The sequence below is a fragment of the Bombus terrestris genome, chromosome 4, assembly GCF_910591885.1.
Source record: "Bombus terrestris chromosome 4, iyBomTerr1.2, whole genome shotgun sequence".
NCBI classification, from domain to species: Eukaryota; Metazoa; Arthropoda; class Insecta; order Hymenoptera; family Apidae; genus Bombus; species Bombus terrestris.
In genome coordinates, this window is record NC_063272.1 from 7,973,658 (window position 1) to 7,997,877 (window position 24,220).

Here is a 24,220-nt window from a genome sequence, read left to right on the forward strand (position 1 = left end):
TTACCAATCACCACATATAATTATGATTGATAAAAATAGAAAATTTCATATAATATCATTGCTAATTTAGGCACCTAAATCAACATTGAAAATAAATAATTTTCTTTTATGCAAATCAATAAAAAATCTAATAACATAAATTTATATATTTTCTATTTCCCAGCCCCCAGATTTATAGATTTTTCTATTTTCTGTACTACTTTTATCCCTTTTATTTTTCCTTACATGAGATTATCGTAAATTTAATATCATTTATTCGCAATATTTGTTATTTATCTTTCGTTGAATTTGAAATTTCGCGCTTCAATATTATGTATAATTCGACGCTTTATCGAACGATGTTATGAGTACATACATAATCATTGAAGAATCTATAAGCCTTAATAATTTGTTTTTACTAAATTTTGTTACAGAAAACATGTTCTCATAAATCAAGATAATTTTCAACTTTAATTTATCGAAATTTATTAACGTTAAACTATAAATCGTTCAATATAAATCTTTCCGGATGTTTTTATGTAGCCATAATTTCACATATCAGCGCAGCTCAACGAATAGAATAAGAGTACGTAGTAGCAATGGAGGGGAAAAAGAACATATAGAGATCTGAAGGTTACTTTTGTCACATTCAAGTTTCCGTTAACCGGCTTGGGAATTTAGTGTGCTTGTTCCGGTTCTGAAGTCTTAAAAAAAAAATTGTAAGTAAATAATAAATATATCCTGAGTCGAAGTTTCTCTTATAATAAACCGTTTAAAAACTATATTTTGTATGTTCTTTTCCTTATTCATAATTAAATAATAAACATAAGATATTTGTACGGAAAGTCGGCGCGTAACTCAATTAACCAAACAGCAGATGATTTAAAAATTAGTAGTTGAAAGAAATAAATGTTATTATATGTTTATAATTGATCAATAAATTTAAGTGTACAATTAGAAAATGTTTCTTCTTTATTGATAACTAAATAATAAACATAAGATACTTGTACGCATTAACGGAACGGCAGATGATTTAAAAATTAGTAATTGAAAGAAATAAATATTATTACATGTTTATAATTGATCGATAAATTTAAGTATGCAATTAGAAAATGTTTCTTAAATCTGGAAGAATATATAGTCATGCTGAATGTTTTTATATTTTTTATATTTACGAAAGTTGTATACATACATACATTGTGCATACGACTAGTAATCGTACTAAATTACTGTTAGGAGGAGTCTTGGGTGTATAAAACCATATGATTAAATTAATACTAGAAATAACGAATCGCGCGAATGTAATTAATATTTTCAAATGCGTTATTTGCATTAATTGATAGCTTCCTTATAAACTTTTTAAGGTGCAATATTTTGTTATAATATTTGGCGCAAGTTTATACATTATTACATCCAAATATAATATTTTTTTTATATCTAAGATATATTAAAATATAAAGATACAAATAGCTATGTGAATAGTTAGTAGTTGATGCTTTTTATTTAAATTGTCTTATACTTCATAATTTATATAATATAATTTTTGTCATCAATGATTCTTTGTTTTTACTTTGTGTATATTATACTTCCAGCAAGATGCCCTATAAATTGACTTACTTCCCAGTCACGGCATTGGGAGAACCAATCCGTTTTCTCTTCAGCTATGCTGGTACTCCATTTGATGATGAACGTATCAACAAAGACGTCTGGCCAGAAATAAAGCCCTGTAAGCTTAAAATTTAAAGAAATTCTGTTTCTTAAACCCTATCTTTCCTAATTTAACTAAAGTAGCTAAATAAAGTAGAACACAATTATGCACAGCATAACAGAGATTATTGTTTACTCTCCGTTGCTCTATAAGATATGTGGGAAAACAATAGGTATTGTTAAGAAGACAATGCCCTTTGTCTGCTGGTAAATTATCAATAAATTAAATTTATCTTTTCAAAACAGATAACAGGAAGCTAGATATTTAAGAAGCAACATCATCTGTTATGATAAACTGAGGAAATTAATTATATTTCTTTATATGAAGTTTTAAATTAGAATTAATGATTTACAATTCTACTAAAAATTGAATACTAAACTGTTTGTTTGATAGAATCTTTGATTCTATTAGTTGTATGTTTTTAGCGACTCCTTATGGTCAGCTTCCTATGCTCGTAACTGATAAAGGAAAGGTTGGTCAATCTACAGCTATTTGCCGTTACTTAGCCAAACAATATGGCTTAGCTGGAAAGAATGACTGGGAAGCTCTTCTTATTGATGCCACTGTTGATACTATTCATGATGTTCGTTATAGTGAGTATCAGTGCTGTTTTGCATAAGACTTATAAGAGTCTTAATAACAAATAGTACATATGTGTTCAGGTATTTATTAGTTGAAATCCGATTTAATATTTGATTTAATCGAACGATACACTTATGTCAACAATAGAAAATAAAGGATTAAAAAGGATTGTAATTCTATTTTCAGTATCATTTAAATTTTGCACAACACTGTATTCAAATTAGTATAACATTAGCGAATAGTGTTTAATTGAAAACAAATTTTCAGAACTTGCCTCCTTCCACTATGAGGGGGACGAGAAGGTCAAAGCTGCAAAACGCAAGGCTGCTGAAGAGACGCTGCCATTCGTTTTAGAACGTTTGGACCAGCAAGTGAAGGAAAATGATGGCTACTTCCACAACGGTACTCTCTCCTGGGCTGATTTAACATTCGTTGCTCTACTCGATTATTTTTGCTTTATGTACGAGTCTGATCTGATTGTGAATTACATCAATCTGACGCGGCTGAAGGAAAAGGTCCTCGCTCTGCCTAACATCAAAAGCTGGATTGAGAGGCGCCCAGATAGCGAATTCTAAACTTTACGATTGCTGATGGTTTTATAAGCGTTTAAAGATTGTGATCTTAGTGTGTTGAGAGAATGAGGGACGAATCGCGTTGATGGAAGTTTGTATGGAATATACTGATCGCTTTTAACATTCACTAGTTCCAGTTATTACTGATATTTTTGTCATTTAATTAGGGTTTTCCATTTAGATTACGTTGCGATAGAGAACTATTATTTGTATATTCCTACAGAAACATACGAACTATATAAACTGTTAACACCATGTTGTGCTTTTGTAATACAGAGATAATAATAAAACCATCAAATAATCATTAATTATGTTTTTTGTTATATTCATTAAGAATTGAAGATTACCTTCTTGGTGATCTTGATAATATCGTATTTCACAAATGTTAGACAAAAAAAGTGTATGATAATTTTATTCAATACGTTGTGAGTGTTGCTTTAAAAAAAATATGAGTTACATATTTCTGCGAAAAAAGCATGGTTTTTATCGATACAATAATGTTGTTCTTCAGTTATCACTTTAAAGTTGAGTACTTCGTTGATTCCACGAGAGAACTCGCCTACAACAAACAAGATACGACCGTGTGCAAAGTAATTAATCTGCTTGCTCGTTGCTAGGTACAGATAAGGCTTGCGTAAAAAAAAAAATATGCATTTCAGTTCATGTGGGATTATTTGCACTTTGTAAGGCGGAGAATTATGTAGGAAATCATTTTGTCGATCAGTAACTTAATTAATAAAGGATCAAATTTTCATGTACATAAATGTAAGTAACGTTTAAGTATTAATCGTTACATACAATTTTTTTATAATTCGATATCTTGGTCACTTACATCTTACAAATGATATATAGATAATATTTATGAGATAAATTGGAGCTATCTTTTAGTTAACGCCATTTTTTCTTGTTTTCTGTACTTTTACTATTCTTCCAAAGATATCAAACGATCGATGACTTCAAATTAAACTAGAACTGGTTCGGTATATTGTCTATCAATGGCTATTTGTATTCACATCTATATCAAAGGAAAACCGATTGTAAAATTAATTACCCATGCAACTCCGCAATCTGTGACTATGTGTGATCGGCCTTGAAGATGACAAATTTCAATGTTTGAAGCAGTACAAAAAAATGATAATTCAATTTCGCTTTATCAAACTGTACGAAATTTGTATACACATACAGAAAAAAAAACGGAGTTCAAACATTAATCAGCATGAAGTATCGATAATTATTGCTGAGTAATTATTAGGATTAGAGTTTTGGAGTATTGATCATATGGAGTTTTAATTATCGGTTTCCGCAATTTATTGTTTTCCTAAATTATGTCTAAATGGTATCAGTTTTTGAATATTTTATAGTTTACCCTCCAACATACTGACGTAAGCTATCGTAAATAATTGTAAATTATGCAATATCATTTTTTTATATTTCATAATCTAAATTTCAATCTATTTTCTGTATTTAACATCCTTTTTTTATTGTTCGTATTCCGTCTTGTACGTTCTTCAAAAAATCTTAAGCTCGTGTTAATTCACGAATGTTATGCTCTATTTCAAAATATAAAACGAGAGAAAAAGAGTTAGTAAAATATTCTTAATATTTTATTTTCACCCTACATCGATTTGTATAAGATTGAGCAATCGATATCTGGTAATTACTTATATTTTACTGCTTACTTAAAAAATCAGTCGATATTGCCTTATTTGGATACATATAAATAAATAGATAACATTATCTTCAAATATTATTACACCAGTGATAAAATTAAAATCATTTTACGAAAGAATGACTGTACAAGATTCTTATTGACATTATTAATTCTAAAAATTTGGCCCGTACCGACAATTTTGTTTAGAAAGTCATCTCATTTCAACACGTATCTCAACATATCAATGTTATTTATCATTCTAACAAAACTTCTTGATCAAAATAAACGATTACGAGGACAATTATCTTGTTTTCTATCTCTTGTCTTTTTAAAGTCTTTTTAAAGACTTAAAATAGTCTTTCGTGGCCTGATTTTTAAAGACTTAGAATCATTTTAGTTATTGATTATTAAACTACCATAATTATATAGCTTTAACTCCGAAATTTCTTGTAAAAATAAAGCTGAAGAATTTCAACCCGTTCAATAAACTTAATTTTTTTATAATATGAAAAGTATCATAAAATATTGAGATATCGTAAAAGCGAAATCATTTTTCGTGAAGTTACTAAAAGTTACTCTAAAAGTTACCACATGGAGTGTAACATTGAGTTACTTTTTTTTTTGCTATCCCCATGACTTGCAGAATTTTACCACTCCAACAATCTGACATTATGAAATAGGCCTAACCTAACCTCAATCTAGAAAGTGGCTGGTTAGATTATCGCAATTCGTCCAATTTTATTATTTACTATTTTCAATTAAAAAAAGAGCATTGATTTTTCATCAAATTATAATCAGAACATATTTCCTATCCTCAACAATTTGTTAACTTTGAAACTAACCATCTTTCACATAACTTATCGTTGTGTACGCAATAAATAAATAATTTACAATCTACTAGAAAATTTAGCCTTTCCGATGAAACCGAGTATAGAGAAGTGGAATCTTACCTCCCTTTTCAAACAATGACAGTCTTTTTAGCGGGCTAAACAATGTAATTACAATAAATATTGCTCGTAACCGTAACGGACGTCATTCAACGCCCCAATAGATCGTTTAGTTCATAGACTTTTTTTATGATACCCATTACGAAGTGATTTACTTATTAACAAAGCTGTGCCACGAAGGATGTTACTCTATCAAGGAATTCTAGTTGATTCTGCCATGTACGCTATCGCGATTTATCACACGAATATCATTCAGCATGGTGGGGGGAACGATATTCTCGGAGGATTGCAAGAACTATTTATATGAAGCTCATGGTCGGTAATTCGAAACAGTATTCTACGAGAGATCAACGCGTCTAGTTTACGTTCCAGCATAAAACATCGTAAGTCTTTTATGTCTCTATACCATTTTTCACGTGATAAAGGTTCTGTAAAAGTTTGTATTTTAATATATTCGCATCGTGACAATGTAACATCACGCTTTATTTTCGAAATTTATTAATAGGTTATATTCTATTATAAATTAAAAATTAAATTAATTTGAAATTTCATTTAAATACTGCTATTGCGTGATAAATAATTTTTTTCCAAACTTCAAATAATAATCGTATTTTCAAAGGAAGCTTTATAATTAGAATTAGCTCTCTCAACATTGACAGAAGCCGAAGGTAATTAACTTCGAGAACGATGTTTGATTTTATATCATACAGTTGGAAGCTCAGAGTATTTCATTGAATATATTGATCCATGTTTGTTTAACTGGAGAGAAGCGACAGGTTTCATTCTGAGTCACTCTGAAGTTTCGCACAACTCTCTTGCGCAATATTGCGCAATACGCTATTATGCCCTTAAAAAAGTAGGAAACTTGAAAATTTGATAAGTGTTCTCCAGTCTTTGCAAATTTCGTCAATTGTTTTTCTATGATTTCTAAATATTAGAGATAAGAAATAGACTGTTACATATATTTTATAAATTTTAAACAGACATTTTAATAAAATTAATATTCATTAAAATATCAATCGATAGCATGTGTTCTTTATCGCTTAACTTTTATGTATTTTCTGTTTATTGACGTTATAACTATAGTAATGTATGTGTCAGCGTAAAAAAGTGAGTGTTATTAGCCGGTTAGTCGTTATACACGTATGATTAACGAAACTAATGTTAGAAACCGTGAACCTTCACTTCTCTTATGATGTTCAATGTCACGGATAATAAACATGAATTCAACGTAATATTAAGTTGCAAACTACTAAGTACAAGGTTTCTTTTAGAAAATATTAATGAATGTTGCGCTAATTTGAAGTACTTGAACAATTAGAATCTTCTACTGTTAGACAGCTACACTTTGTCAGTTTGACGGGCAAGAATTTATTTAAACTAATATTACCTTGTTTATACGGTCGCGATTAAAAGTTTCATTCAGTGTCTGAATTTCGATTCTTTTTTTATGCGAGAGCGTTGCAATTATATATATTTACAATCGAATTTTCCTTGTTCAAATAGATTCAACTTTGAATCTTCAACTTCTAAACCTGAGAATATTCAGTGTTTAAAATTTCCAATTTTACAAATATTACAATTTCTAAATATTTAAATTATCAAGCATCACGAATTTCAAATATTACAATTTTTCGATTTCCTCAATCGTCATCCTTTTTAACTTTCTAACTCTTTAATTTTTATTTCAAAAATACTCGAAGTAGCGTCTTAGTAGTAGTAGTAGTATTATTCATAGATACCTTACATAAGACTTCATACAATTCATAATATACGTTAGGTGTTTACCTTGCGAAGGTAACAACAGATAATTAGTGACGAGACTTAGATACCAACATTATTGTGCCATCAGCGATTGCGTATTTTATATAACATGAATCACGGCAAAGATATATCGGACGTACGAGTAATATTGCAACTCATGATATTATCAAAATAAAACTGTTCAGTTATCTACGTATAAAGTTATATAAATAAATTTTAGAATATTATTATATATTTGGAAAGATTATTACAAAATTTTCAAACTGATTTCTATTATAATGAATACGATCTTGGATTAATTTCCCTCGTGAGAATATAAACGAAGAATAACATTACTCTAGAAGCAAACCAATACAAAATAATATTAAAAAATTTGAGTACAAATTATGTTTGTTTAATACAGAAAATGCCCAGCTACAAATTGACTTACTTCAACATCACTGGCCTTGCTGAACCAATTAGGCTGGTTTTGCACCAAAGTGGAATTAAATTCGAAGATAAGAGGCTCACTCAGGATGAATGGCCGGAAGTTAAGAAAGGTAAAAATTCAAAACTCTAATATATTAATTTCATACTTATCGTATGAAGTTTACGTTTTTCAACAGTTTATGTTACAAAAGAACTTTTAAGATACAAGTTCAGATTATATAAAAAATGTAATTTGACAAATACTTGGTTCAAAATTAGTGAATGTCCAATGAGGTCTCGATGGAAATGTATAAACTTTTTTAAGACTTCCGTATAAATAACGATATCATATTTGACTCCTGTCGAAGATACATAATATCTACGCTATGTTTCCCAAAGAGAAAGTCAAGAGCTTTGATTTTGATAAATGTTTGAATTCTGTTCACACGTAATATTAATTAATGACTTGTTGATTATTGATGATCGCGAATATTTCAGGTATGCCACTTGGTCAAGTACCCGTCTTGGAAATCGACGGCAAGGCTTACTATCAATCGAAAGCAATCCTTCGCCTGCTCGCCAGAAAAAACAATCTCTATGGTTCCAACGATGAAGAAGCTTTCCTAGTCGATGCCACCGTTGACACCATCGATGACGTGAGATCAGGTAGGCGTCTATTACGTTGCGTTAACTCACTTTAACAGTACTTGCTCTGTCATTTTTTGATTCATGGTTATTGTTTCTTCCAAATGAAGAACAGTCCACACAAAGAAATACGTATACTTGAAGAGAATATTGAAGAGAATATAATTTATGTTTTAATTTTTATATATCGATTTTGTGTTTATAATTTATAGCATACTCTCAGTACCACTGGGAACAAGACCCTGGATATAAGGCCAAGCTGAAGACCAACGCTGACAACAAACTTCCCATGCTCCAAAAGTTAGATGAGCAAGTGAAGAAAAACGGAGGACACTTTGTCAATGGAAAGGTAATTGTTTATTTGTTTTGCAAAATCTAGAAATCAGCTTCTCAGAAGCTGTTTCTTCAGTAATCGACCACAAATTGGATAGTTGAAAAGAGCGATATCACTAAAGATTTTCTTTGTAATTTTGTAATTTTTTTCAATTATTGCTCTAAATTTGTAATCTTTATCTTTATCTGAGTCTATTTTTCAGATATCAATAATGAAAAGTAAAGTAAAAGTAAAAGGATTTATAAAAAGTAGGGTCGATTAATTTTTTACTTTCTTAATACCAGTTAAAGTAATTTTAAGCTTATTTCTAAGCCACATTTTCAATTGTCGTTGTAGTTAACATGGGCTGACCTTTTCTATGCCGCACAATCGGAGACCTTGTCCAACATGCTGCAAACCGACATCAACAAAGACCACCCTGAACTGAAGAAATTGGTAGAGAAAGTTAGGTCGCTACCCAACATCAAAGCTTATCTCGACAGCCGACCCAAAAGCATGTTTTAAGCTTAGAGATATTCTACGTGCGTTAGAATTTAACAGGACTCGTTGATTGGTTTATTTCCTTGCAAGTGTGCTTGCATATTCTTTTACATTTTATGTTTTATACAAATTTCACGTCACGTTTATAAAAGCATAGATGAGATATATGAATGGTTTTTACAAATTGTTATGTATGATACGAGTAGAAAAATAAATATCGCTTATATTTATTCAAGAGATTTCCTTTTGTAATTACGAAGCAGTGAACTTGTATTTTCAGTGAAATGAAGTACAAGAATGTACAAAGCAAATTTCATAATTAATCATATAATCAATTCGCACTGTACTACTTATGAACGATATTTCCTTAAAATATTACACGATTTCTATGACTTTCTGTAATTTCCAAACGACCTTGCTCTATGTTTAGTATCGCTATAATAACATTTACCATTAATTAAATTTGAAATCGTCTGAGATCATGTTTTCACGATATTATTCAATTTCTTTCTGTATCTATTCTTAGAAAATTTGTTTAAGCGCTGCTGTTTACACAAAATGATCCATGAAATCGTTTTCTTACAGTTTTCACCGTTTCAGTGATTTATAATGATGTTTGCGCGCGCGAAAAGGATTGATGAACACGCGGAAAGGGCATATACAACGCAGTAGTGTTAATTGGTAATATTAAATTTCGATGATCTTGGATCTTTTCAATGTGGGCGTTTTCGCAATACACTGGGGAAGCATTTATGCCAGACTAATAATATGATTTACATCAGCGTGTTCGTAGATCCCTTGCTGTTCGATTACAATGTAAGATTTACAAATATGCTCCCTCTTAAAAGACATACATATTCAGTATCTTTATTTAAATTTCAAGTCTTAAGTTCTTCTTTCTTAGATTCTCTTGACTGTTGCCTATAGAAGTTCGCATACACGTATTCTTACTTCAAAGCCTCAATTTCTCAACTTTTTTTTTTTAGTTCGTTAAGTACTTATGCTTCGCTCGTTCGACGAAGGGACGCTTTTCCTTAAACGAACGTTAAGTGATTAAGTCACAGTTCAGTTCACCCATGTATCGTGCCAATTCTATACCAGTAAACTCTGTCTCGTCATAGTCCTTTAAACTAGAGTTACTGATAGTGTTTGCACTCTCTATACTCGGATGACTTTGGAATTGCGGTGCCAACACTGTCCTCGTTTCCGGCTTGGGCGCTGAACTAGTTACGATCTTCTGTTGAGGCGAAAATAGCTCTTTGGTTCCCAATCTCAATTTGCCGGCGAGTATTCCTGTTTAAAGAAAATTAAAAAAATTATAGCTTAGAAACTCATAACTCGAAACAGATTAATTATAATTTAAAAAGCTATATCCTGTATCCAGCGGAATAATTCATCAAAGAGCTAAAATATTTCATCTTCTCGATCGACAATTAAATATTATACTGTCTCGTTGATGTGAAAATAATTACGGTGATCGATGCTTAAAATCGTTACTTTCTTCGCCAATTCTTATATTATTAACCTTTATTGCGCGTCAACGTGACTATTACACGCTGATTGCTACAGTTAGCCGAAGGCCATGGACTTTGAATAAGTTCGTCAATGTCTGATATTTGTAAATTATGGCTCATTTAGACGTAATCAATATTCAATAAACGATCCAGGACTTCACCTAGTCGATTTGAAGAACATTTCTACGCCCTTTTTACAATATCGCTACCAAATACCTTGATATACCAGTTGATCTAACCGAGGCTTATGTATTCGTACAATCAAGAAAAATTAAAAGTAACAAATAAAATCTCACTTACCGAGCGTGACAACTCTCGGTGCTCTTTGAATGTTCACGTAAGTCGCAGTCATGTTATTGTTGCCTTCGTTGAAACTTTTACTAACGGACGACATTAAGGTAAACTGACTGGAGTTCAATCCTCTGGATACGCTTCTGCTGTATTCTCGATGATTGATCTTATTCGCCACAGAGTCGGACTGGTTTCGTCCATTGTCCTTTCGATCGTTTAATCCGGTAAGTTCGGTGGTATTGGTCGTTCTCAGCTTTTGGTTGTTGTCGCTGACGGAGATCGACGGCGAATTTTGACGATCATCCGTCTGCCTGAACGTGGACCTCGCGTACCTCGAGAGGCTACTGTACGTCGGTTGTCGTGGTACTGACTTGCGAGAGGACCACTTCCGCCCGCAGTGATTCGACAGCATCGACTGAAAGTTAACTTCAGTTTGTTTAACGTACTTTGTCAGACTCTATCTCAATCTTTTGGGGAGGGAGGGTGGGGGTTCGATTTTTTCTTAATTTTCAGATCTCTTTTGTAATTTTTACGTTTGTAATAGTATCTATTGTAATATTGTCATTTTCTCTTTTTTTTTTTCACTTATTATTTCCACAATTTGGATGAAAAGTCGTTGATAGCGACTTCCAGTTCTTTATATCTTTTCTTATATTTTTGACGCTACAACGTTATTAGCATTCGTTAATTACTATCCTCGTCGGTAGATTACTTGTACCGTCGATCGGTATAAGTAGCTTGTCGGAAAGAAAATTAACTTCGCACAGATTTTCTACTCGTTTGTAGTATCTTAGATTTTTCAGGATCGTTGTGAAGCTCTGTAGTTTTCTACTTTAGGGGTGCAAAGAAGAAAACATAGAGGATACAAAGAAAAACCACGGAAATATTCATTTATAAAGTTAAAAACACAGTTAAAATGTAACAAGAATATACAAAGATACATTCATTATTCGTTATTCTGGGGGATGATTGATAATTGAAACAGGATCGTTGACAGGTAGATTTCAATTCAAAATTCTCAAGTGATAACTTACCTTGAAAGCCTCCCTAAATTTGTTGGACATGATGTTGTAGAGCAGTGGATTCACTGTCGTGGAAAGGTAATAAAACACCCCGGACATGTACGTGAGGATAGTGTAGACTATTACTAACGCGTCTTTCGGTTCAGTCGTATTCTTTGCGTGCACAGCCAACAGCCTTTGAGCGTGGAACGGTGCCCAACAGATGAAGAACGCCACTACTACTGCAACTGCAACGATCAAATCGTTTCTGTCCCATTTTTTTTTCTTATAAATGCGTTTATTATTGGTATTTACAGCAGATAACTTTACAATCGGACGTATTAACCTATTAACCGGATCGTCTTTAAACGAAAAATTACGATTTTAAAGATAAAAATTAATAAAGATAAATTTTATTTTCATTGATGTTAATTTTAGTTCTTGCAGACGTACATATGGCAGAGTTTATTTTTAACGAAAACAAAGCCACGTGTGAAAGAATAAGGGAACTTCAAAAATGAAGAAATTACGATGTCCATGAAAATTATTTCTTACGTCCACAGAAATTATCAACCAAAATGACGAGTTAACTCGTCTTTCCCGGTTGAGTTTCTTGAAGTAGAAATTACAATTTACGATTTCATTGAAATTGTCTGTATTGGGAATTTTAGATCTGTATGGATTATCATTATTTAATTATTTGAGGATGTAATGAAATTATGAATAATTCAAGATAAACATACAAAAACGACCTATAAAATAATTATACCTTTATCCTTGAGATCTCCTACGTTGTTGGTATCGGATACAATAAATATACATACTTTTAACGTTTTGTAAATAAATATTAGTAATTCTGTTACGTATGATAACACTTACAGTGTGAAATTTCTAATATTATAATATTATGGATCTTTTTTGGAGTTAAAATCAAATATAAAAGTAGGTATTTGTATAGCATAATTGGGATCATTTATAAACTCAAGATTTAGGAAATAACTAAATTCCTATATTTACCTATAATATTAGGCCCCTAAAAATAATTAGTATCGTGATTAGTAACTCACCACAAGCAATTTGTGTCGGTATTAAGCTTCTCTTTAATTAAAGTGTCTATTCCATAAGTTTTAAGGCAGAATTGCTTCGATAAATCCTTGAATTTTCGGAACTGTAATATTTTATGCAAATTTCGAAAGAATTTATGACAAACGATCGGATATTGATAATAGATTGCAGGGTGCCCCAGTTATTTGGGGCCAAACGCTGTTAGCACAGCCTTATAGGTCAAGATAAGGAGAAAACGTCACATAAATATATGTAGTATCTTAAATGGGTCTTGGAGGAAAGGACAAGTAATGATGTTTTGATTTAATAAATGATATTCAAAGCAACAAACTGATTACAATGCTGTCGCACGTCATATTCTCATACTCAGCTCTCGACTTCCCGATTCACACTCTCCGACTTCTACACTCGCTTATTCTCGCTTCTCAACAAACACTGTACGACTTCTCAACTGACTAACACTGTCTTTAGTATCCCTTTGTCTTTTCCCGCCCTATCGCGCACGTTTCCGCAAACGCCCGTGGCCAGGGTCACGCAGGCCTTTTCCACGAAACTATTCACTTGAAAGGACCGACGACACATTGGTGAACCCGACGATGCCGCGGCTCTCGCGACATTGTTTATGGTTCGGCCGATATCTTAAGCCTTTTGTCCACGATACTACATATATGTTATTAGGAACATCGTTAAAAGAATTACTTCAACGAGTAATAAACGAGAACTTCAAAGAACAATAAATGCAACCTTATTGATTTTTTTATGTCATTTCATGATTCATAATTTTTATCCTAATAACGCACGTTCGTTACCGCTTATTTTGTATACCGTTCTTTCTAATCATAACTTTAGTTATCTATAACTAACTATCTATAACTTCCAGTGATATGCGTTTATTAACATATTTTTTCTTATCTTGATCTACAGAACGTACTTTGGCCGGGAGAAATTGGATATAAATGTAAAATTAAAAATAAAATACAGAATACAAAATTATAATAAAAGGATAGTAATGAAGACGCAGAACAAAGTTCGCTTTTTGCCTGTTTGGTAGATAAATCGATGGGCTTATAAGGTGACGTTAATAAACAGCACGGTAGGAAAGCTCGTAAATTTTTTCAAATCGCGTTGGGGTCATTTACCTTCATTTCTGACTTTTTAACGTTTCGATCTTCTGTATCTTTTCCGCTTACAGTCGACATATTTTTCATGAAAGAAATAGACTCAAATAATTAATCATTAATTCTTGTGATTATAACAAAGGGAGACGATATTAATTATCTGTGAAATCCTTTATTCAATAAATAATTCGAAGGAAGTAATAACATACTGCTAATTTAATTGCTTCCTCTGTTAAAGAGTGGATTTTTCCACAATCATTTTATTTGAAAGAAAATCTACAAGTATCTTAGTTTGATTTACTTTTTTATGATTTGCGCCGATAAATCACTAGTTCTTCGTTCACCGGAAGTTCCTTTTCAAATAAAGAGAGTTCTATGGCAAGCAGACAGAACTAAATGTCTAGATTCTTTGAATAACTGAATATATATTAGATTCACGTCTGTGCACTTCTACCTTTTCGGAAGTGATCGATTCAGTCCGATTCAATGGACCGTTAAGCGTTCGAAGGATTCTGTTTAATTCAAATACTTGAATACTAATGAACCATAAAGATGTTCAGAATTGTTTGTAATTAGATAAGCGTTGTACTAAATTAGCGCATAATATGAAATATCGTTTTCCTAAATTAAAACGTTAATATCATCTAACGGATACATTAGAGAACGTAACATATTTAATCTGATATTGACTTCGTAAGTAAATGATAAAATAAATAATATGATTTTATAAATAAATCTAATCTAAATACATATATTTGATCGTTTATTTTTCATATAATTTTACGATTGTTTCCTTAATAATAAACAACATTCATTGCTTCAGATTTCTCAGAAGCATCTGTTCTAGAATGAAAAAGTTATTAAAAAATTTCGATAATTTCGTTACTTCGAAAGAATTTATTTGTTCAAAAATTGTTTAAGTTTTTAAACAAGAGAATCAGGAAGGATTCGAAGAATATTTTAATAAAGATTCCGATGTTTTGATCTTCGGAATTGTGTAGCCATTTTAACACACAAAATACAACTTGGTTGCTTTCCTAATGAAAAGTCGCCAACCTTGAATTTCATGAACCTACGCTGAATTATTCCAATATTTACATAAACATATTTACATAAAGTTGAGAATGTATGTATGCTTTCAACAAGTTTCACAGTACTTTGACCGAGCTTAAACTCATATTTATAAATTATGCAAATATTCTGATCATTCATAACTGTTAATAACGAGGTTCTAACATTTTTATGATGAATTTCATTAATATGAACCGTGTATTATAGCTCGTTTCTCGTTCCTTAATACGAACGACGTTCAAATAAAACAATCGACAGCGGAATAAAATTTAGTTAATGGTATTGGCACAGATTCAAATGTTCGAATTGAAATTCACATTGAAATTCGAGAACGACATTTTTCATGCATATATGCACCAATGTAATATTTTTATAATGATAATTCACTGTATTTACATCTAAACTGCATTATATAAGAAAACATATTCTTCCAGATAAGATCTCTTCGGATAGGAAACGGTATACAGTTTATGATGAGCTGTTTCGAATCGGTGATCCGTGAAATAACAGATTTTGATAGAAAGGAAATCACTTCCACGTGTAAATTATTTATGGGAGATCAGAGGTTAGAATACGATGTTGTTTTTGACCAAAAAATAATACATATAACATACAGGTTGTATAATTACGAGATACACAATTCGTGCAATTACGAAAGAGAATTTAAGTTTTTATTTATAAATTGAGTCTATTGTATACTCTACGACAATGAGTCAAAGAACGCATAGAGCAGAAGTATAATCGTCGAAGATTTCGAATAACTGGATATTAGTTCAGATTTTAAACAATTTAATTCAAAACATTCATTTTATTTATCGTCATTAGGCTTTCAAAATCGCAGCTATTTTGAGGTTATTATTATTATTATTAATATTATAATATTATTAATATTATTAATAATATTAATATGTTATTTCACATATATTAAATGAATATATGTATTAAAAAAATATAAAAATAAATATATGTATTATACAAATATTAAATAAATTAAAAAATAATTTAAATTACCTCAAAATAGCTGCGATTTTGAAAGCCTAATGACGATAAATAAAAAGAATGTTTTGAATTAAATTGTTTAAAATCTGAACTAATATCCAGTTATTCGAAATCTTCGACGATTATACTTTTGCTCTATGCGTTCTTTGACTCATTGTCGAGTTAATCGTTCATCCTTCAAAAATATTGTAAGTTTAAAGAAAATATTAATCGATTGATAAGCATCTTTTATTTCAATTTTACGTTGAAGTTCTTCTAAAAAGATCATTAAAGATCCGTCTGCTTATTGAAATAGCAATAGAATTTGGATATGAAATTAGGCTATTAAATCATTTAAAAGATCAACTACGCTTTAGCATTAGGTGAAAGTTGCCGGTTTCGAGGCAACGACCTCGCTACAAAATATTCGTATTTCACGAAAGAATGTGGGCGCCCACATAATCGCCAGTCAACTCGTTTATCAAATAAGTAATCGGATCTCATTCGTGAATTAAACAAAATCAGTGAACACGATGATTCAAACGTTGTTTGTTTTCGAGTATTTTCGCATTCGTTTCGATGTAATTTATATAATACAATCCATAATTTTGATTTTTTGTGAAAAATAATGCTCTTGTTGATACTTCGTTATTGTGTTTACAAACGATAACAATGTCTCTTTGAATATTTTATATTCGATGTGAGATTTTCTACGAACATTTTATTACAGTCATCAACCATTTCTTGCGTTCGGTTCATTGTGTTTTATAAAAAGAAGTTGGTCATGAAGAATAAAATGTACGAAATAGTTTCTTGTATTCATACTTTTGTAACAGATATTTCATTGAATTATGTGAATCTTATTCTTCACCCTCTTATAGCATTATTGCTATCATTATAGAATTATTAATAAATTTATCATTTAATCGATGTAGCTGAATTTGTGTGATCAGTGATAATTCTAAAATAAAGGAAACGTTCATCATCTTTAATTTACTAAATAAATGTAATAATTCAGCACAATATAATAACCAACACGAATTAGACATAAGTGATGTAAAACGGAAAGTTCGTCCAAAGCCGAAAGGCACGGACTAAGAAATAATAAATAAATAAAATAATAACCAACACGAATTTTGTAATTCATAATAAATTACAATCATTTCCCAAAAGTGATCTCGAACTCTTGATTTGTCAAAAACAGACATTAACTTTCATTTCCTTATAAAACATATCTTTCGTTGTCATTGATAGCGACACAACTAAAAAAAATGTCAATTTTAGACGGGAGGTTTTTCAAAATTTGCGAGGTAATTTTCGTGAGTCATCTCAACGACATTACAAGGCTGACTTAATACAAGATATGCCACCATTCGCGGAAACAACACAACCTTCCACTTGCAGCGTCACGAAACAACCGAAGATGAACCGAATGTCGTTGTATAACTAAACTCAGGTTGCATGAATAATAATTTTCCTCTCTGACGCAAAAACTGATGAAAATAAAAAGATAATGTAGATCATCTGTTCAATAAAAGCAAATTTGAAGTTTTTCAAGTTCCTCTACTATCAATAATCAAACCAATAATCAAAATCTCGGATCAATGTAGATTCAATAATCCACGGCACTCCATAAATTCAATAATGTATAGATCACTTCACAGAAGCCATAAACTCTCTGAACTGCATCGTCCACTTTTCGATTCACCAGACATACAGATTACATTAGCTTATTTATCCCTCGAACGATCGAGACTCACGTGGTAAGACATCAAAGACGTTTTACTTCTGAAATGAAATTCCGATCGATTTTATCGACCTCGAAAGCTTTCTTCGCGTTCCAGTCCATCCTTCACTATCGTCTTTTGACGTCGTGGTTTCGCCAGTCGGTTACTTTGCATAAAAAAGGCTGCTTATCCATCATTCCCTGATCTTCGTGAACAGAATAAGATCGTACAGGCCATGGAAAACGCTGAGAAACAGTCGTTTCCGCAATAAATATCCAACAATCGTGTACGCACACGCATTTCCTCCGATATGTATTTATACGCTGTGCTGGTCAAAAGATTGGAATGGTTTTTTAAATTGTATTTTACTGATTTTTTTTTGGTCAATTTAATCTTTATTTTGGTATTGACGCAATAATCGTATTAGTAGAAAATGTTCTTTATCTTCATTTTAATATAGGGAAGAAGAGGAACTGAGTAAGAGAAGAAGAATTTTCGTGGAAGAATCTTGTGCGAGCTATTTCTAAAAATTTTCTAATTCTATGGAACATACAGCGATTTTAATGTTTTTTAAAAATATATTAGCGGGCTATTTTCTTCGTATTCTGATGGATCGTCGTCTAAAGATTTTTCTAAATGAAGAGAATTCCATGTATGCGGACTACCTTCACAAAATTTTCGATTTTATCAAATACCTAACAATGTAAACTTCTCACCGGCAGCGTGTGCTCGTTTCTCAATAATCTATGGCATTGAAAGAATTGTAGCGAAAACTAGAAGAAGATTTTGCGTTACATTTAAGGGTATCGGTAAAGGCAAGACTCGAATTTTACGATCGATAGCGGGATGCTCGACGAAGCTGTTGTGCAACACGGAGAAATAAATTTCAGTGGGTTATTTTGAACGTTTATTGGACTCGTTTAAATTTTAAGAACGTTTTCCGCTGTTCGTTTCTGCCTTCTTCTCTCCGATTTATTTTCTTTCAGTTTAGATTACCTTTTATTTCTATCACTATGAAACGAGAAACCTTCGATTTTTAATTCCGAACGTTTAAATATAGGAACAACGACAATGTAATAGAAATACAATTGAGATATCGATGTGTAAAGAATTATGATACGATAGTAAATTATAAAATGACCAAACTAAAAATAAACTTCGAATCAAAGACGGAAAATCGTCATCGTAGGAACATCTATCGTTTAAGTGGACGTATCATGCGATGCGATATATTACCAACTCGAACGACACATTGTTGCTCGTCCATTTTCATGAACGATTTATCGTTTTCATTTGAATTTCAGTTTCTCCTATAAATAGACAATCGAGACAATATCCGGATTCATTTAACTTTCAAGTAATATTCCCGTAACTACTTTTACGCAATTTCTCAGTCTCCTAATTAACGTTGGCTGTTTCGTGACAGGATGTTTAGCGCGAGTCATTTAAAAAATACAGGCTAACACTTAAGGCGTTGTAAACTGTGCCAAGTGCAATAACGCTGTATATGAATTAAAGGAGAACGTGAGTTTGTAGTTGAGCATCAGAAGAATTTAAATGGACATAGAATTTTTATGTCTCTTAATAAAGGTACATCGTTCTACACGTTGGAGATTTTTCTTTTCCAGTTGAGGTAAAGAACGTGAAAGGTAAGCTAGTAAGAAAAGTATATAATTTTTGTCAACGATCCTAGTATAAGAATTGTGAGGATTCATATATCTGCAGGAAACATAATTTTTACCCGTTGACGAAGATATCTTGTTTTACGAGTTAAACATTTTGCACATCGTGTTAACGCAGAAGATAAATAACAAAAGATATATAGATACATGGATTGCAACCGACGTTGCAATGGAAAAGATGGAACAATGGGAATTTGATACAACAAGTTTCGTAAGTTTTTTCAAACAAAAATAACAACTGAAGAATATAGGAATATTTCGTTGTCGATGAAGATACGTCCTTTAATATGTTAATATGTTAGAGATTTGATTAAACTCAAGGTGGAAGAAAACTTAGGATTATGAGAATTTAATAAATGTTCAGTAAATTTTTTGGCAATAACGATACAAGACATTTATTTGCACGAAAAATATCTTCCTTAGGAGATTTTCTGTAACAACGTCTAGATTTTTATCATTATAAATATTCTCACAAATTCTCTAATTAAATTTCCCCAATTACAACGAACAGAAAGCCAATTGCAAAATGGTTTCGAACCAATAACTGTTCCAGAATCATAAATCTTTCACAGTCGTATAAATTTCCAAGCTTAATGCCCACTGTTCGCCTGAAAACATCTGCTCTTTGTTTAACTTGATTTTTCCACTATCAAATGAAAGGAACAACGCGCTAGAGTGACTCGATTATTTCAATTGCGAGTTTCAAACGAGCTTGTCTTTCTCCGGCAAACTTTTCGCGAACACACGCTCAACTGTGCTTGTTTGCACGGCAAATATTTGACAGAGAATGATTTATACAGTCATGGGAAATGGCGAGCAGTTGGACATTGACCGTATTCAATTCTACGTCGCGTGAATCCAATCTGCTAAATTGCAAGAATCGATATCGAGCAAATACATATGCACGAACTTTTCAATGTTAGTCTTCTGGTCTCTACTGGTGTTACCTTCGCGACATCGATGACGTGCAAATTATTTCATTTTTCTGTTGACATAAAAAATAGAGAGTAACGATAAATCGATATCCGATTTTTGAAAGAATAATTCAGTGGCAAGCATCCAAGCTTCGATGAAAAATATTCTTTCTAAGAAACAGTTTAAGTTGAGCAAAGTAAAATTAAAAATAAAATCATCGCATACTTAAATTGTTATTCGACAATAATTTTAAAAAATTAGAATCACGTGACAATTTGTAAAAATTGGAATTACATTTAAATCTATTTTTGTAAGCCACTTTGAATCGAGAAACTTTCATCTTGGATATATCAAACAATCCTTGGATCGGGAATTTCAATTGAAATAGAAATTAATCGGACGCCAACCGATTTGAAAAAAAAAAACAGGTAGAAAAAGAGAAACAAATTACAACAAGAGACCAGATCTAAATTGCCTTGCTCTTCCATATTAGATAGTTACTAAATGGAAAAAAGATCGATATTCGATAGTTGATGCTTCCGCGCCAAGGGACCTTTATTTCGTACAATATTTCACTTTTTCATCCGCGTGACACGTGAAAATCTATCGTACGGTCCGATTTCACGTTTGATGGCCGGAATTTTTGTCGTGGTTATCTCTTCACTGGCGAATACATAGTGGATGAAGATAAGTAGTCCCCTAGAGCACTCGTAAATTTGGAAAGCCGACTTATCTGAGATTTTTCCGCTTTTTCGCTCATTTTTCATGAACTTTGTATCATGCCAGCCATTTTGCAGCAACGACAAAATTTGATAAATGTTAAACGTCACCAATGGTGTATAAATAAATTTATTATATGTAAATGAACAGATAATAAATGAATTTATTCGTTAAGGACAAATGTAGTTACGTTGAACAAAGATGTATTTATAGGATAGCTAGGACAGATTTATAGTCGAATGAATTATTCCTAATAAGTTAATCGTGAATTTTCTCAAACGAATCACTGTAATTTATTATACACGGGGTTAAGACTCGTCCCGTTCATCACTTGCGACTTCAATTATTTTTCCATCGCCTATTCCAAAAAACGAAACGAATCATGGTCTTTGCAAATTCACGTGTTTCTAATAATCTAACTTTTGGCGACTTATTATATAGATTCGTCATTTTTGTATCTCAGACCATTTAGTTTCGCACGTGTATTTCGAAAGTGACACGGCTCTAACAAGCTTTGTAGGATAAGCAGAAGAACCGTTTAGAAGATTACAAAAGTTATTCGCTAGACGCATAATATCGGCAAAAGAATAATCTCTATGAGACAACGGTCGAATATTATTTTTATAATTCTTCGTCTTTAGTTTCTTCTTCTGACACACAATCGTTTTCATCGAATTATTTTATATCGCGACACTTTCAAACTACACGCGCAATATGTCGAATACACGTTTCAAAAATGTTTAAAAATCAATTAGAAAAATTGTTAATCCTGCAAAGTATTTCTTATGGTTACACTTTATTAAATTCTCTGTAAGTATGAGATTATCATTAGACTCTGATGAAGACTGGCTGCAACGCTAGCGAAATACTGGACCTTTCAGGAAGGGACACGGCTTAGGTTGCCTCACACGCTATTAGGTTTTTTCCATGTTCGTAGAAAGAACTAGTTCTTGTCTGATCACCAAATTCGTGCAACATCTGGTATTCTGCTGCTGTGTTAGTTTTTACATGAATAAAGAAAGTTACAGTGACGTGGAAAAGTATTTGGTTCGATAGATGTTTCTATCGAGAAACCTGCTAACTGTGTAACGAATTAGTTCACGTAGATGTTTTTTAAACAAACGTGGATTTGATGCCATTGGAAAAATAGCTTTGTCAAATGTGTTCACGTTGGATGTTCGTTTTTAAATCGTATTGAAGCAATTTCGTGAATTTTACCTTTTTACATTATTAAGTCATCGTTGATGTAACAATACCATTTTTCTCTCGAACTCACGGCATCTCACGGTACCATCGACGTGACGCAGAGTGCAACATTTGGACGAGGATTCGGAGCAAAGATAAAAATGCATGTAATATGTAGTTTTCTCGAAACGAAAGAGGGGATCTGAGAAGTCTGTTTAACGAACCTCTGTTAGTATTTTCCTACTCTCTGATTCGGTTGAAATATTTTGAATATTTATTTTTTTGTCTGACCACACACAGTGACGTTCGAATAAGCATTTTAAAAAACAAACATTTTATGAAACAGACATTTAAATAAACAGTGCCAATGCCAAAAACAATCTTCCCATTTTTTTACAAACGCTATTTCACTAAATTTCACTGAAACGATTAAGAACATCCAGTGTAGTAGTTCGCAGGAGGAAAGAATATACAGAATTGAACCAATGTTTTTAAATTGCCCGTTAAAGAAAGAAAGATATTTTTTAATTGGAAATTAAAGTTACGCGTATCTCTGCTCAAATTCTTCGTGTTGAAGATATAGCAGACACTGGTTGACAAGAATCAACAAACAGAAATGTATTAGGTTGTCCGAAAAGTGTCTTTCTTTTACAGACACGTCTTTTACAACGACGCATCTTTATACAAACATGAAACCTAATCTGTCGAACATTGTGATCTTTATTTTGATAGAACAAAATGGATTATACGTAATTCGACAAAATAATATAAAACGGAAAATGTTGTACACCCATTATTTCCTTATAAAACGAAAGAAACTTTTCGGACGACCTAATAAACGAACGAGTGAGGTAATTTTCAAATAATTAAATTTTGATGTACAAGCGATTTTTACTAATCATCTATCGATTTTTGGGAGAACAAGGAGAATAATAAGATCAAAGTCTGATAATGATCAGAGTCTAACAAAGAAGAGACCTGTCCATTGGATGTCGCACTGTACGACGCTTTATTTAGTTGATAAAATAAATCGGTGAAAAACAATCTTATATATTCAAAACTTACACTGAAAGGATATATGTACATGTACATTGTATATACAGAGATCTCGTGTTCGCATTTCTCAATATAAAGCGCACAGTATCTCCCTCATAAACCTCTCTCCAACGTCAGTGTGTATCTATTCTAAGTATAATATGCAGCTCTACCATCGGCAACGATCAAAACCCACCAAAAACTGGTGAATTCCTGTTGACCAAGTTATACAAACAGAAACGAAAAAGAAAAAGAGAGAGGAAAACCTTGGATGAAGCTAGTTTCTCCATGTGAAGAGCAAATCTGTTCTTGGTGGGAATGAAAAGTCACCCTCCTAAGTAACAGTGAGATAAAACAAGCATTCGCAACTTCTTATATATCCTATAAATTTGCTATTTTACAATTATTGCAAATCTATGTTAAAGATAGAGCTATTTATTTGTAAGAACAGGTGGAGAATAATAAAGAAGAGATTACAAAATGGCTAGAGAGAATAATAAATATTGTGCAGCTTGCAACGTTTCAATGAAACATTTCTTTTTGCTCAACCGTGAAAAGGATTGTTCCAATATCTAAAAACTCGTCCCAATACTAAAAATTATTTTAATAATGCTAAACATTTAATTATGGATAATAGAAACACGTTTCTTCGTCTAGTTTAATAAAGAAGACATAATGCGCTAAAGTTCGAAGTTTGCTTTATCGAAAACGGATATATTTATCGTTTGGTTGATTTAGTTAGTTTATTAAAATACAAAGTAGCGTATACATCGAGCGTGAAAGGATAAAGTCTGACGATGCAAAGAAGCATCGCCATCGTTATGTCAACGGACAATTTCTCGAACGCG

General features: G+C 31.9%; 3 protein-coding genes and 1 long non-coding RNA gene across 13 annotated transcripts in view; 2 read left to right on the forward strand and 2 right to left on the reverse strand.

Moving 5' to 3' along the window:
• The first annotated feature begins 539 nt into the window (after positions 1-539).
• On the forward strand, positions 540-3,149 carry LOC100651035 (glutathione S-transferase). Its single transcript, XM_012308211.3, has 4 exons — positions 540-698; positions 1,572-1,705; positions 2,113-2,280; positions 2,537-3,149. Exons 2-4 carry the CDS (start codon positions 1,576-1,578, stop codon positions 2,842-2,844), a joined length of 606 nt encoding a protein of 201 aa, XP_012163601.2. The 5' UTR covers positions 540-698; positions 1,572-1,575; the 3' UTR covers positions 2,845-3,149.
• Positions 2,733-5,574, reverse strand: LOC105665686. The gene is made up of 2 exons (XR_001098684.2): positions 5,443-5,574; positions 2,733-3,400 (listed from the first exon to the last, which is right to left on the reverse strand). It is a non-coding gene; the product is annotated as an uncharacterized LOC105665686 (long non-coding RNA).
• A 108-nt stretch (positions 5,575-5,682) lies between these two features.
• LOC100650722 (glutathione S-transferase) lies at positions 5,683-9,300 on the forward strand. The gene is made up of 5 exons (XM_003395102.4): positions 5,683-5,822; positions 7,607-7,742; positions 8,110-8,277; positions 8,469-8,605; positions 8,927-9,300. The coding sequence occupies exons 2-5, from the start codon at positions 7,610-7,612 to the stop codon at positions 9,092-9,094; spliced, it is 606 nt and encodes a 201-aa protein (XP_003395150.1). The 5' UTR covers positions 5,683-5,822; positions 7,607-7,609; the 3' UTR covers positions 9,095-9,300.
• LOC100650597 (pyrokinin-1 receptor) overlaps positions 9,103-24,220 on the reverse strand; it is a 35,415-nt gene continuing 20,297 nt past the window's right edge. For all 10 annotated transcript variants that reach the window (XM_048405506.1, XM_012308210.3, XM_003395101.4 and 7 more), the window contains 3 exons: positions 11,910-12,124; positions 10,885-11,290; positions 9,103-10,363 (listed from right to left, as the gene is read on the reverse strand). In XM_048405506.1, coding sequence (XP_048261463.1) covers positions 10,116-10,363; positions 10,885-11,290; positions 11,910-12,124 — 869 coding nt within the window. In that variant the 3' untranslated portion in view covers positions 9,103-10,115. The remainder of the gene's footprint in view (positions 10,364-10,884; positions 11,291-11,909; positions 12,125-24,220) is intronic.